A 16,817-nucleotide genomic window follows, 5' to 3' on the forward strand; every position below is an offset into this window, starting at 1 on the left:
ATGTCAAGAAAACTGGGGGGAAAACTCTAAACATACACCAAAGAAAACACTGATTTTTCTCTTGTAGTGAATTCCCCTCAAGTTTTTATTTTAAAGGCAGATCATGTATAACCATACTAAAGAACACTTATCCTGAAGATATTAATGTTTGGTATGATTATTTTGGCTATACACATATGTAAATAAATGAAGACCGACAGGGTTCCAATCTTTGTGAGTTACCAAAGATGATTACTCAATCATGACTTAATGATCATCTAGATAAAGAAATAGATCTCCGTAGAGTGCATGAGCACAACCAGTTCATAAACAAAACAAAAAAAAAAAAAAAGAGAAATTTATTCTTCAGTCTGGAAAAATAAAACAAAAAAAAGCCAAAAAAACCCCAAGCTAGAGCTCAGGCTACTTACAAAAAAGAACACAGTGACTCCAAGTAAAGGAAATTAAATTCATGGCAGGAAAACTTTCTGATGCCAGAAAGTTTAAAAAAAAAATCCTTCGCTCATCAATAAATAGCCATTACAGGAACTATCCTATTTAGATCTTAAACGTTAAGCAACTGTTCCTCTTAAATCACCATATGGATAATACAGTGCTTATAACTCTTTCGAGTGCAAAGGTTTATGACCCTATAAGAAAGTATTCTTTTGTATGTTCTTTTCAAACAAAAGTATTACATTTATGGAAAAGTTATTAATGGTTCAGAAATGCTAAACAAATTAGAAGCCAATAAGGAAAGCTGAAAAGCTAAGAAGTTAATAAGGATATCTGGAATGCCTTACTATTTCTCAGGTTGGCACTGCTGAGCCTGAGCACAGTCCATGCACAGTGGCAGTTCTAACATTAGTGCTTATCTCTGCAACAAGAGGTGCCAAGTGAGAGCAGTGAGCATGTGAGAGGAAAGAAGACCAAGCAACAATGGACCACAGTATCTGGTAGTGTCTGAGGTAGATTGGTTTTTGTAATTTTTTTCCTGGTATACAATTAGTTTTTGTCCTATAGTTTACCACCATGGAAGAAGAAATCAGTTCAACCATTTTTTTTGGATAAGGCAAAAGATTTCAAAGAAAATATTTTTGCCTTGTCACTCTTGTGCCTTAAACATTTAAAAGGTTTTCAATGACATAAAAAGATATCTCCTTGATCTGTTCAAAATAGAATCGTCTTGAAAGGTATTTTAGAAATAATTAGAATTAGGTGTTAATGCTAAAAAATGAGAGGAAATAATGAACGTTCACTATAAGTAACAAAATTAACTTTTTCTATAAATAACACTTATGAACATTGTTAATGATGTTACTGTACAACATGATACATACAGTGATCTGTAAACCTCCAAGTATAGATCGACTTGGCGAAGCCATATAAAACTGCAGGAAAGATGAGGTGTGAAAAACAGCAGGATGTAGGTTAAAAATAGACAAGTAAACCATGCATTGAAAATAAACAGTAAAGCTACCAAATGTGATTCATCTCTGAAGCTTTTCCTCTGGGAAAGTCTGCTACTTCATTCAAGTAAATATTTAAAATGGGAGAACAAAAAGGCAATTTTGTTACCCTTAGAGTTTATATGACTTAAGAAATGTAAAGAGCTGTTTTTTTTTTTATGTTCAGTTAGCCAACATATAGTACATCATTAGTTTTTGATGTAGTGATCCACGCTTCATTGTCTTCCGTATAACACCCAGTGCTCCATGCAGTACATGCCCTCCTTAATACCCATCACCTGGCTGCCCCATCCCCCCACCCCCTCCCTTCTGAAACTCTCAGTTTGTTTCCTGGAGTCCAGAGTCTCTCATGGTTGGTCTCCCTCTCTGATTTCTTCCCCTTCAGTTTTCCCTCCCTTCCCCTATGATCCTCTGTGTTATTCCTTATGTTCCACATATGAGTGTCAGATGCCCCTCAACAGATGACTGGTTTTTGAAAATGAATTTTATTTGAATGAAAGCTCCACTGAAATTGAAGGTTTTGTGAACTGTAAATATTTTCCCCCTAACTTTTAAGTCTCAAACATTCAAAAGGTTTTTACTTTATTTATTTATTTTTTTTGAGAGAGAGAGAGAGAGAGCACGTGCGTGTGAGCAGGGGTGGGGGCAGAGGGACAGAGGGAAAGAGAGGGAATCTTAATTAGGCCTCATGACCAGAGCAGAGTCCCATGCGGGGCTCAATCTCACAACCCTGAGGTAATCACCAGAGCCGAAATCAAGAGTCAGATGCTTAACCGACTGAGCCACCCAGGAGCCCCAAAAGGTTTTCAGTGGTATTAAAAGATATCCCATTGATGCCTTCAAAGTAGAATGCTAACTAAATTTTCTATAAATAAAAATTCTATATTGTGATTTTTAAGTATCCAGGCCAAAACCAGAAAAGTGACACTCTTGTTTAGCACTTGAAGAGAAATACCAAAATAAAAATAAATGTTTATATATGCTGCATTCCTAAGAATAAGTTCCTCAAAATATTTAAGAATTAGTCAACATTTGAAAGGAGATGTAGCATGCTAGACAAATGACTTTAGGCAAGTTACTTACTGTTTTATGTAAAATGGGGATGATACCTGCTTTATGAGAATTTAGTGAGTTGATATATATGAAGCATCTAGTTCAGTATCTACAACTAAATTAAAGGTTTTCACCTATTCTTTCTTTTCCTTTCTTCTCTTTCAAGTGACATAAAATAAAAATTGCAATAAACACATATCATATTGCTATACATGCAAGTTCTCCCCAAAATGCAATAGAAAATTTAATGCCAAAATATTTATCACTGTTTCTTTAAATTAAAATAAATCTACACCAACAGATCAAAATATTAAGAATTTTTGGTCAATGTCATTTCTATGGAACTTTTATAATTAAGTACCTTAGTTCTAAGGTCTTTAAAACAAACAAAAATAAACAAGACAGGACACATTCTTACCTTTTATAATGAAAGCATAAAGAGATTAGTTTTCCTCTTACACTGTTGGTAGGAATGCAAGTTGGTACAGCCACTTTGGAAAACAGTGTGGAGGTGCCTCAAAAAATTAAAAATAGAGCTACCGTATGACCCAGCCATTGCACTCCTGGGTATTTACCCCAAAGACACAGAAGTAGTGAAAAGGGCCATATGCACCCCAATGTTCATAGCAGCAATGTCCGCAATAGGCAAACTGTGGAAAGAGCCGAGATGCCCTTCAACAGACGAATGGATAAAGAAGATGTGGTCCATATATACAATGGAATATTACTCAGCCATCAGAAAGGATGAATACCCAACTTTTACATCAACATGGATGGGACTGGAGGAGATTATGCTAAGTGAAATAAGTCAAGCAGAGAAAGTCAGTTATCATATGGTTTCACTTAGTTGTGGAACATAAGGAATAGCATGGAGGACATTAGGAGAAGGAAGGGAAAAATGAAGGCGGGGAAGTCGGAGGGGGAGATGAACCATGAGAGACGATGGACTCTGAGAAACCAACTGAGGGTTCTGGAGGGGAGGGGGGAGGGGGGATGGGTTAGCCTGGTGACGGGTATTAAGGAGGGCACGTTCTGCATGGAGCACTGGGTGTTATATGCAAACAATGGATCGTGGATCACCACATCAAAAACTAATGATGTATTGTATGGTGACTAACATAACATAATAAAATTTAAAAAATTAAGAGATTAGTTTTGTTCTAGAACTTAAAAAAACTAAGAGAAGAGGTAGAGAGTTAAATAATGATTCTACAAGTAACTAACAACATTTGTTAGTTCATCCTTTGATATTATTTAGAAGGAAATAAGTTGGATATATTCCTCATATGGCTTTGGTGAACAAGGTCAATTAATTTATAGAGTATTAGTGCTTAGAAGAGAACTTCAAATTCTGCAGGTTTTACATCCTATTCTTTTTTTTTTTTAAAGATTTTATTTATTTATTTGACAGAGAGAGACAGTGAGAGCAGGAACACAAGCAGGGGGAGTGGGAGAGGGAGAAGCAGGTTTCCCGCGGAGCAGGGAGCCCGATGTGGGACTCGATCCCAGGACCCTGGGATCATGACCCGAGCCGAAGGCAGACGCTTAACGACTGAGCCACCCAGGCGCCCTACATCCTATTCTAAAAAGAAAATAAAAACAAAAGTTAAGGTTCAAGATTACACAGGACTAACAGGCAGAGCTGAAATTCAACTCTTTCTCAGCCTTCTGCTCCTTTGCAGTATTTCATGATGCATTTTGGCCAGGATTCACAATAATGGCCATGGGGAACACTGCTCTTTTGGCTATTCTAACAATGATTCATGTGTTTTGTTTTCTGTGTAGCTTGTAGGACACAATGAAACAAGAGAACATATGAAGTGTTATCTTGTGTTCTTGCCGCTACCTAGAAAACACTTTTTTTTTCCTTTGAGAAGAATAAAAATATAACTTAAATACACACCCACTAATAAGCTCTGATAAAAGTCTGGGTTACTGTCAGGAAAACAAACAGCCTAAACATTTTACCTTGCATAGTTACAGAAAAAGTCCTATTAAATTGATTTCAGGACCTTCTGAAATTTATATTAGCCAAGGAACAGTTAAGATATTCATATAATCCATGGCAGAGGAGGAAGCAAAGTTAAACTCCCAAATATAGAAGTAGTATTCATCATTAACCTCTCTTCTTTCCTATCACCACTAAAAGATTAAGAATCTATGAAAAAGGGAAGTTAACATTACACAAACTATTCTGAACTACAAACAATTTCAGAGAAAAATTTCTTCAAGAAGAATTCTCACTTAACCTTTAATTCATAACCAACTCATGCATTCCAGTTTTCATGACTTCTAAATAAAAGCACTAAACTGTTGCTAGTACGGTCACATATATCCTGATTCCCTCATTCACTACACACTTTCAGTCCTCAACCTACCTAATCACTCAGCAGCATTTGATCCTACTCACTACTTCCTTTTCCCCCTACAACTCTTTACTCCCGTCTTAAATGTTCTCGCCACTCAGAAAAAAACGGTAATTATATGAGGTGATGGATGTATTAGCTAACCTTACTGTGGTAATCATTTCACAATATATACGTGTATCAAATCATCATGCTGTACACCTTAAACTTACATAGTTACTTGTCAATTACAGCTCAATAAAGTTGGAAAAAATAAAACAATACTGAAATCTCAAAAAAACCCACAAAAAACCAACAACCCACAAACAAACAAACAAGAACCTCTTTACTACCTTTGCTTCCATGACACCACTCTCATCTAATTCTCTCCTACCTCTTTGGTCATGCCTTCTCATTGTTTTTCCACGAGCGGCACTCCTACTCATCCTTCAGTTGTTGGTGGTTCACAGAGCTCACTCCTTATCTCAGTTCTCTTCATTTACTCAAAAATACTTATTGGGCACCCACTATAGGCCAGGAACTCTTCTCGATAATTGTGACAGCAGTGAACAAATCAGATGAATATCCCTGCTCTCTTGAAGCATACATCATATAATCAGACAAAAAAATAATACATAAGTAAATGATATAGTGTTAGAAAGCTATAAGTGGTACAGAAGACAAACAGCAGAATAAAAGGAATCCATTCTAAAACTCTCCTTAGACCACCATATTAATACATCCATGACTTTATCACCTATATTTTAACTATTCCCAAATCTCTATTTGATCACATATTTTTTCTGAGCAGCAATACTCTAAAGACCTTTTCACAATTTATCATGCCTCACACTCAACTCAACATTCATCTTCCACCGTAACTTGTTCCTGTTTTGATAATGGCAATAACCATCCACTGAGCCAGCCAAGTCAAATACCTAGATGCTTCCTGTAGTCTATAGATCTTACCTGTCCCAGAATCTTATTTATCTGCATAAATATCTCTAACATTCTTCTATTCTCACTTCCACTCCTCTAATTAAAAACCTCAGTAAATAGCAGGATCAACTCTGTTGTCTGATGCCTGGGCTGAATCATAGTTCCACCGTTTACTTACCATTTGGTTTTGAATTTAACCTCTGTAAGTGCTAGTTTTCCTATCTGCAAAATGAAGACAACACTCCTAGGTTTGCTTTGATTAAATGAGTATGGCTGGAGGTATTAGCATCAAAATCATCAACAGTACCAGCAGCATGATTAATTCCTAAAATAGCCTCTTAAGTTAGTTTTCCTTCTTCCATCCTTACCCTTTAATTTTTCCCAACACTGCAGCCCTAGTAATCATCAAGATCCACAGGCCTAAACACAATGACCATACTAAACAGGTTCCGAAGGCCTTTGGCATAAGTCCAAATGCTTCGCATGTAAGAAAATTCTTTTCTCCTTCTTTCCTTTTTTTAAAACTTAAGCTTGCTAAAGTATCATCATTATAGGCAAGCCAGCCTGGAGGTGAACTTTTCTGTGAAAGATCTTCAAAATATAAACTTCAGTTTCTTTTTTCAATTTACAGTTTCAGCAGATGATTTTAAAGTTATCACAAAGTTGTCTTTTTGTTTCCTTCTGAGTACATATTTCATTTTTATGGTCAAAATATTAAATGGCCTTTGATTTAATCAATCACCATGGTATGATGGAATACAAAATAAGCATTGTGAAAACCTGTGCAGCAATGGAAGCCAAACAGATGATTTAAATTATTTCCTTCAGGCTTTTTATCACATTTTCTCTTCCTATGAAACAAACACAAAACACCATTGATTGACTTCATGGATTGTTATGCGGGTATTTGTATATGTTTTTGTATGTGTGTGTACACTCATATGTGTTTGTAGGTGAACTGACACTTAACTAAAAGCATCTTCTTAGATGATAAAAAAAGTCACCATAAAAAATTATGTAATACAATAAAATGTCAGAAACTATCATAGTGTTCTAGAAGCTATTTATATGATTTTGTAAAAAGCCGTATCTGCCACTAAAAAGTAAAAACATTCTATTATTCATTTATTTGACAAGTACTAGTGTAAAAAGAACATAAAATGAAATTTACTAAATACAATTATTGAGGTCGAGCAAATTCACAATTATAGAGCAGGTCATAGTGTAAGAGCATAAACTAAAATGGAGTATGTGTTCTTTAAGCTTTATAATTACTGAGAAGCCTTCTGAAACAAATATATTACATTACTTAAGGACTAAGCCATATTTTAAATATATTTTACTTATTGACCATTATGAAACTTGCAGAATTTATATATTTAAAGTGCAACTTCTTTAAACAATCGATAAAAATAGTTTAGACAATTAGAATTAAATTTTTAAAATGTCATAATGCAAAAGAAATATGCTGTCCACCAATTAATTATCAAAAAGCTAATAACCCAGGGCTTAGTATTAAGATTTGGATTTAGTATCATCATATTATGTTATTATTAATATATATAAATTTAGATAATATAAAGTTAAATATCTTAACTTTTACCTTAAAAATACAAATATTTTATTTTTATTTAAGGCCTCAGATTTTTAAAAAGCCAAAATATTATATATAATGTATATCCCACTGACATTTACTCAAGAAAGAATTCTGGTAAAATTGTATATTACCAGAGTTTCTTATGAGAATAAAATGTATTCTAAAATATGGTTATTTAACCACCATAACATAGTACATATCCCTTACAAAAATATTCTAAAAATGAAAGTAAAGAGCTTAATTTTTAAAAACAATTGTAATTTGTTTTACCATTACAATGTTTAATCACATATTTTAATATTCTTTTCATTTTATATCATAAAAACTTTTGTTATCTTATGTGTTCCTAGACAAATAAAAATTAACTAGAAAAAATCTAAAAATATGTGTATGATATTCAAGATTGTGCAATGTGAGTAATAATAAAGAATGAATTTAGCAAGGTAAGGAGACATGCACTGCATACTATTAAAGTGTCAGTGTCTAATTACCCTTTTAAAACTAAATAGAATCCTAATGCTCACACCCTTAAATATGACCAATTAATACAATGAATAAAGAAAATTAGGAGATAAAACAGTACTATCAATCTTGTTATGACAGCCAAAAATGACTTTGCTTGTAAAGCAGTTAAGGTATTCTGAAATTGTCAGGGACTAATTATTAATTGGCTACTTAGATATAAAAATTTACAAATGATTCATGTCTATTTGATGATACCCCTATATTGTGATGAATCATAATTAGACATTTGTAACTTGATATTCCTCTACCTGTTCAATTCTTTCACAAGAACACATGAAATACTGTTATATTCAAGATAGTGTCGAGGAGGATTACTTATGAAACATGTGGAAGATTTTACCTGTCCAACCAGGCAAGCAGACTCTTGGCTGCTCCTATCAGATCCACAACCGAAGTGAGAAAGTCATTTGGCAATTTTCGGCTGGTTCTCCCATCATAATGGCCACTCCTTCTCCTCCCTGTTATAAAATTCTGTAGATTTTTGGCAGATGCATTCAGCTTGTGAGAAAGGGTTTTTAGATTTTCTGTTTCCAAGCCATAATTCTGAATTATAAAAAGAGAGAAAACAAATATACTTGAAGTCAATATTATATTCATTAACTAAAATATTTACTAAGTATGTTACTATGTACAGGCAACAGAATTAGTATTAAGAGTTACAAATGACTAAGATAGGATTCCTGGCCTAGCAGAACCCACAGTCAAGTGAGGATCTGGGCAAATGTAAGATAAACAAATTACAATAAAATGTGTTAAATGCTAATATGAACATGAAAAGATGAGGGCATTATATCTTGGAAATATGCCATGCAAGAAAGAAAGATTATTAGGACTCATAAGTGTTTTTTTAAACCCAAACTTAAGTTCATTTACTTGTGAAAATCATTTTTATCAGTAATTATTTTTTTATTAAAAGATTTTATTTATTTGAGAGAGAGAGGGTGCACGCAAACGTGAGCTAGGGGTGGGGCAGAGGGAGAGGGAGAAGCAGGCTCCAGGGAGCCTGACATGGAGGCTCAATCCCAGGACTCCAATTGGGATCATGACCCCAGCTGAAGGCACACAGTTAACCGACTGAGCTACCCAGGAACCCCAGTAATTATTTTTTAGTATCTATTCTATTAGCATATGCATAGTCATGAATGTAGATGCTATGAAAAATTCTGCTTTCCCAAAGTGAGCAAAGAAAGCACAAGCTAATGATAAAATGAAAAAGAAACAAATCATATGCAATATAGCTTTATTCTGTGTCCTCTCCATAATGACTCACATAAGAACTTCTATATGGTACCAGAAAAAAACTCTAATTTCTCAGTGGTACCAATACACTTTTTCCTTTTCATAATACAAATTATGAAACTGAACTTATTTTTATTTTTTGTCATGGCTGCACTAGCTCACAGCCAATTATGAAGCACATGGAAAACAATCATACTGACTTTTTGCTAAGTTTATTTTCTTATATTTCCTTGGTCTCATTTTTGAATTTGCAGTAATATTTACTGTTTAACCTTAAATATTGTGTCTATAAATTAATGTAGAAAGAAGTTATATGAATCAATATAAATAGCTTTTTAAAAAAAAAACACATTCAATACAAAACACTCTAAGATCTCCACAAATAAACTTTAGGGACAGATTTCATAAGTTACAATTAAATTTTAAAAGAGCTAATTGTGAGTTGTAAAACACCTCCAAGAAAGGCTGGTTAACCTGCTCAAAAGATGACTTTCATCAAACTACTTAGCAGCATGTATGTTATCGTCATGTGTAAAATTAAAAGTATTATTACCTTATAGAAAAATCATAAAACCCAAAGAATTTTAGATAGTTTCTGAAGCCCAAATGAATTCTAAGATTGATTTATCTTCCTTTTACAGTTGAGGACAATGAAGCACAGGGAGATTTTCTCTGTGCTTACAGAGCTTAGAGTAGACAGAGTTCAGAATGGGACTACAAGTCACAAGGCCATATGTGAGGGGATATTTAAGCAAAATGGTAGATAAAATACTAGGGGTATGAAAAAGGGAAGCAAATGGCACAATATATTTAGCTGTATTAAGTCAACAACCACTGGGTAACTATATGAAATTTAAGTTTATTTCTTCTATGGTAATTTAAGAAAAGAAACTTGGAGGAGAAAAAAAAAAAGGACTAGAGGAGGATTTGGACACATAAACATTGAAAACCAAGTATATATAAATAAATACCAAAGTTATGTATGTTACCATTGAAGGTCTTTTAGTGATAAAAGTCTGAATGTTCTTTGCTAAAAATTTATATTTTTTATTAAAGAACATTCCTTTTGGAGCCATGGATCTCTTTTTTTAAAAAAACATAGTTATTAAATATTCACTACTAAATTTGAATGGCAATATTCTCTTAAGTCAAAACGTTTTGTTTGCACAAATAAAACAACATTCTATTCAGATTCTCTTGCATCTGAGCATGGATTATCTGTGAAACATTTGGGAAATTTTATCCAGCTTGTCAGTATATTAAGAAGGAAATCCTTTTGAGGTGCCTGGGTGGCTCAGTCGTTAAGTATCTGCCTCTGCCTTCAGCTCAGGTCATGTTCCCAGGGTCCTGGGATCGAGCCCCGCATCGGGCTCCCTGCTCCGTGGAAAGCCTGCTTCTCCCTCTCCCACTTCCCTTGCTTGTGTTCCCTCTCTTGCTGTGCCTCTCTCTCTCTCTGTCAAATAAATAAATAAAATCTTAAAAAAAAGAAGGAAATCTTTTTATAAGTTTATTAAAGATATTCTCTAATGACTAGATAAGAACAATTTATAATCATATCAACTTATTTTTTAATTTGGCTTGAAACAACAGAAATTTTTTCTCATACTTTGGAGATCAGAAATCCAAAATCTTAAAAGTATTCTCATTTTTAATTTTTGTGTATTAATGATTTTCATGAGGAAACACTTGTTTATAAACATAATAATTTCTTAGAGAAGCTCAAATGATAATAGTTCATTAGAGAGGAAGCTAATCAATCAACCTGTAATATAACTTTCACGCTATAGCCATTAGTTGCCATATAACACTAATTTCTCTTTATATATAACACTAGCATCTCAATATTTTCTTAGAAAAGGTCAGAATAATTTAAAAAGAATAATACAGATCTTATAAATAAAAATATGAAGGCAAAGTAAAAATACTTTGAAGCCTTCAAAATTTAAGATAATACTAAAATTATTTTTTAAAATACAACTCAAGAATTAGGGAATAAAAAAAATATTGTGGAAAAAACCTTTGGAAGGATACCCTGAGAGAACTTCTCCTAACTTGGAAACCTACTAAAGAAATATCCTACATGGACCAGAGATGAAAAATGAGGACAGTGGAATGCAGTGGGCAAGAAGAGACAAAAGATATGTAGTAGAGGATGGAGAGGGAAATTCTTAAAACTAATTCTAGTTAAACTAATAAAAATAAATAAAATAAAACTAGTTAAACCAATAACTCAAAAGCATTTTTAAGAAAATTTTCTAAGACCATGGGGCGCCTGGGTGGCTCAGTCAGTTAAGTGTCCAACTCTCGATCTCAGGTCAGGTCTTGATCTCAGGGTTTTGAGTTCAAGCCCCAAGCTGGGGCTTAACTTAATAAAAAGAAAAAAAATTCTGTAAGATTATAAAAATAGGTTAGAAGCTCGTCTGTATACAAGTGTCTGTGTAGTACTATTTTAACACAAGGGATAGATTAGTTGATCTCAAGTTAATTTTTATCATCAAAGTTCTCAATTCTAAGGAGCTCAAAATCAGTTACTGACAACACATAGATCTTCTTATTTCCTTCATGAAAGCAGATGGTGTGCTGTGTCTCACTAAAGTCACCAGTAAATCATGCTCCTGTGCCTACTACATCAAGAAGTGACAAGTGAATGATGCACCCCTTTGCTTTGGTCCAGAAGTATGCAGACAATAAGTACTGACTCAAATTTTATTTTTTAAAAGTTCTTATTTAAATTCCAGTTAGTTAACATACAGTGTTATATTAGTTTCAGGCATATAGTATAGTGATTCAACACTTCCATACATCACTCTGTGCTCATCACAAGTGCACTCCTTAATCCCCACCACCTATTTTCACCCATCCTCCCACCCACCTCCCCTCTGGTAACCATCAGTTTGTTCTCTACAGTTAAGAGTCTTTTTTGGTTTGTCTCCCCTCTCTCTAATTTTTATCCCTTTGATTGTTTTGCTTCTTAAATTCCACATATGAGTGAAATCATATGGTATTTTTCTTTCTCTGATTCATTCCACTTAGCATAAAACACTCTAGTTCATCCACATAGTTGGGAATGGCAAGATTTCATTCTTTTCCTTATTTTTATTTTTATTTAAATTCAATTAGACAACATATAGTACACACATAGTTTCAGATGTAGAATGTAATAATTCATCAGTTGCATATAACACCCAGTGCTTACCACATCATCATGCCCTCCTTAATGCCCATCACCCAATTTCCCCAACCTCCCCCACCTCCCCTCCAGCAACCCTCAGTTTGTTTCCTCTAGTTAAGAGTCTCTTGATTCCATTCTTCTTGATGGCTGAGTTAATATTTCATTGTATATACACAGCACTTCTATATCCATTCACCAGTCGATGGACAACTGGGCTCTTTCCATCATTTGGCTATTTAGATAATGCTGATCTAAACATCAGGGTGCACGAATCCCTTTGAATTAGTATTTTTGTATTCTTTGGGTAAATACCTAGTAATGCGATTGCTGGATCATAGAGTAGTTCTATTTTTAACTTATTGAGGAACCTTTACACTGTTTTCCAGAGTGGCTGCCCAGTTTGCATTCCCACCAACAGTGCAGGTTTCCCTTTTCTCCACATCCTTGCCAACACCTCTTGTTTCCCGTGTTGTCGATTTTTGCCATTCTGACAGGTGTGAGGTGGTATCTCATTGTAGTTTTGATTTGCATTTCCCTGATGATCAGTGATGTTGAGCATTTTTTCATGTGTCTGTTGGCCATCTGGATGTCTTCTTTGGAAAAATGTCTCTTCATGTCTTCTGCCCATTTTTTAATTGGATTATTTGTTTTTTGAGTGTTGAGTTTTGTAAGTTCTTTATGTATTTTGGATACTAACCCTTTGTCAGATATGTCATTTGCAATTATTGCAATTATATTCCTCATTCCTCTTTTAGTTTTGTTGATTGTATCCTTTACTGTGCAGAAGCTTTTTATCTTCCTGAAATCTCAATAGTTTATTTTTCCTTTTCTTTCCCTTACCTCAGGAGATATACCTCTAAAGAAGTTGCTATGGCTGATGTCAAAGAGGTTACTACCTATGTTGTCCTCTAGGTTTTTTATGGTTTCAGGTCTCATATTTGGGTGTTTAATCCATTTTGATTTTATTTGTGTGTAGGGTCTAAGAGAGTGGTCCAGTTTCGTTCTTTTGCATGTTGCTGTTCAGTTTTCCCAAAACTATTTGTTGAAGAGACTTTTTTCCCATTGGATATTCTTTTCCTGCTTTATCAAAGACTGACAGACCATACAGTTGTGGGTTTACTTCTGGGTTTTTTATTCTGTTCCATTGATCTATATGTCCGTTTTTGTGCCAGTACTAATCTTGATGACTACAGCTTTGTAATATAACTTAAAGTCTGGAATTGTGATGCCTCCAGCGTTGCTTTTCTTTTTCAAGATAGCTCTGGTTATTCAGGGTCTTTTCTGGTTCCATACATATTTTAGGATTGTTTGTTCCAGTTCTGTGAAAAATGCTGGTGGTATTTTGACAGGAATTGCATTAAATGTGTAGATTGCTTTGAGTAGTATAGACATTTTAACAATATTTGTTCTTCTGATCCATGAGCATGGAATATCTTTCTATTTGTGTCACCTTCAATTTCTTTCATGAGTGTTTTACAATTTTCAGAGTACAGATCTTTTACCTCTTTGGATAGTTTTATTCCTAGTATCTTATTGTTTTTGGTGCAATTGTAAATGAGATAGACTCCTTAATTTCTCTCTCTGTTGCTTCATTATTGGTGTATATAAATGCAACAGATTTCTATACATTGATTTTGTACGCTGTGACTTTACTGAATTCCTCTATCAGTTCTAGCATTTTGGGGGGGTCTCTCGGGTTTTCCACAGAGAGTATCATGTCATTGGCAAAAAGTGAAAATTTGACTTCTTCCTTGCCAATTTGGATGCCTTTTATTTCTTAATGTTGCCTGACTGCTGTGGCTAGGACTTCCAGTACTATGTTAAATTACAGTGATGAGACTGGGCATCCCTGTCTTGTTTCTGACTGAATAGGAAAAGCTCTCAGTTTTTCCCTATTGAGGATGATGTTACCTATGGATTTTTCACAGATGGCCTTTATTATGTTGAGGTATGTTCCCTCTAAACCTACTTTGTTGAGAATTTTTATCATGAATGGATATCGTACTTTGTCAAATTCTTTTTCTGCATCTATTGAAATGATCATTTGGTTCTTATCCTTTCTTCTATTAATGTGATGTATCACATTGATTGATTTGTGAATATTTAACCACCCTGGAAACCTAGGAATAACCCCCATTTGATCATGGTGAATGATTTTTTTAATGTATTGTTTTATTCAGGTTTCTAGTATTTTGTTGAGGACTTTTGCATCTATGTTCGTCAGAGGTAATTCTCTTTTTTAGTGGAATCCTTATCTGGTTTTGGTATTAGGTAGGGCTGTCCTCACAGAATGAATCTGGAAGTTTTTCTTTTCTATTTTTTGGAATAGTTTCAGAAGAATAGGTATTAACTTTTCTTTAAGTGGTAGAATTCCCCTGTGAAGCCATCTGGCCCTGGACTTTTTTTGTTGGGAGATTTCTGAGTAGCGATTCAATCCCTTTCTGGTTATCGGCCTCTTCAAGTTTTCTATTTCTTCCTGTTTCAGTATTGGTACTTTATATGTTTCTAAGAATTTATCCATTTCTACCAGGTTGTCCAATGTATTGGCATATAATTTTTCATAATATTCTCTTAATAATTGTATTTCTGTGGCGGCTATTGTTATTTCGCCCCTCTCATTTGTGATTTTATTTATTTGGGTGCTTTCTCTTTTCTTCTTGGTAAGTCTGGCTAGAGGTTTATCAACTTAATAATTCTTTCAATGAACCAGCTCCAGGTTCAATGATCTGTTCTACCATTTTCTTAGTTTCTATATCATTTATTTCTCCTCTAAATTTTATTATTTCCTTTCTTCTGCTGGCTTTAGCCTTCATTTGTTGTTCTTTTTCTAGCTACTTATGTGTAAGGTTAGGTTGTTTGTGATTTTTCGTGCTTTGAGGTAGGCCTGTATTGCTATATACTTCCCTATTAGGACCAGTTTGCTGCATCTCAAAGGTTTTGGACCATTGTGTTTTCATTTTCATTTCTTTCCATGTATTTTTAAATTTCTTCTTTGATTTCCTGGCTGACTCATTCATTGTTTAGCAGCACATTGTTTAACCTCCATGTATTTGTATTTCTAAATTTTTTTCTTGTGGTTGACTTCTAGCTTCACAGTGTTGTGGTCAGAAAAGGTGCATGGTATGATTTCAGTCTCTTTGAACTTGCTGAGGCTTGTTTTGTGGTCTAATGTGTGATCTATCCTGGAGAATATTCCATGTACACTTGAAAAGAATGTGTATTCTGCTGTTTTAGGATGGAATGTTCTAAATATATCTGTTAAGTTTCCTTGCTTATTTTCTGTTTAGATGATTTGTCCATTGATATAAGTGGGATGCTAATGTCCACTACTATTATTGTGTTATATCAACTAGTTCCTTTATATTTGTTATTGTCTTATATATGTGGGTGCTCCCATTCAGGAGCATAAATAATTAAAGTTTTTATATCTTTTTGTTGGATTGTTCCCTTTATGATTATATAGTGTTCTTCAATGTCTCTTTTTACAGTCTTTGTTTTAAAGTCTAGTTTGTTTGATATAAGTATTGCTACTCTGGCATTCTTTTGATATCCATTTGCATGATAATTATTTCTGCATCTCCTCACTTTCAATCTGCAGATGTCTTTAGGTCTAAAATGAGTCTCTTAGAGGCAGCATATAGATAGGTCTTGATTTTTTATCCATTCTGACACCCTATGTATTTTGATTGGAGCATTTAGTTCATTTACATTCAAAGTAATTACTGATATATATCTATTTAGTGCCATATTATTACTTGTTTTGTTGTTGTGTCTGGAGATTTCTTCTGATCCTTTCTTGTCTTTGTCATTTTTAGTCTCTCTTTTCCACTCAGAGTCCCCCCTAATATTTCTTGCAGAGCTGGTTTAGTGGTCATGAACTCCTTCAGTTTTTGTTTGTCTGGGAAACTCAATCTCTCCTTCTTCTCTGAGTGATAGCCTTGCTGATAGAGTATTCTTGGCTGCAGATTTTTCCCATTCAGCACTTTGAATATATCCTGCCATTGTCTTCTGGCACCCCATGTTTCTGTTGAGAAATCTCCACCTACCCATATGAGTCCTTCCTTTGTAAGTTAGGGACTTCTTTTATCTTGCTGCTTTTAAGACTTTTTCTTTATCAGTATATTTTGCAAATTTAATTACAATATGTCTTGGTGTTGGCCTGTTTTTGTTGATTCTGATGAGAGTTTTTTGTGACTCCTGGATATGGATGTCCATTTTCCTTACCCAGCTGAAAATTTCAGTTATTATTTCTTCAAAAAAGTTTTCTGCCCCTTTTTCTCTCTTCATCTTCTGGGACTCTCATATCATAATACAAATGATATTATGTTTGATGGAATCACTGATTCCCTAAGTCTATTCTTGTGTTGCATGATCCTTCTCTTTTTTGTTCAGCTTCATTACTTCCTATTATTTTGTCTTCTAAATCACTAACTCATTCCTCTGCTTTTCCAGCCTGTTTATTGCATCAAGCCTGTTTCCGATCTTGTTTATAGCATTCT

General features: G+C 34.2%; 1 protein-coding gene across 5 annotated transcripts in view; it reads right to left on the reverse strand.

The window, feature by feature from the left end:
• Positions 1-16,817, reverse strand: part of CNKSR2 (connector enhancer of kinase suppressor of Ras 2) — a 278,274-nt gene that overhangs the window by 191,029 nt on the left and 70,428 nt on the right. For all 5 annotated transcript variants that reach the window (XM_035725691.1, XM_035725694.1, XM_035725693.1 and 2 more), the window contains exon 3: positions 8,248-8,450. In XM_035725691.1, the coding sequence (XP_035581584.1) occupies positions 8,248-8,450 (203 nt within the window). The remainder of the gene's footprint in view (positions 1-8,247; positions 8,451-16,817) is intronic.

Source organism: Zalophus californianus, chromosome X, assembly GCF_009762305.2.
Source record: "Zalophus californianus isolate mZalCal1 chromosome X, mZalCal1.pri.v2, whole genome shotgun sequence".
In the NCBI taxonomy this organism is placed as follows: domain Eukaryota; kingdom Metazoa; phylum Chordata; class Mammalia; order Carnivora; family Otariidae; genus Zalophus; species Zalophus californianus.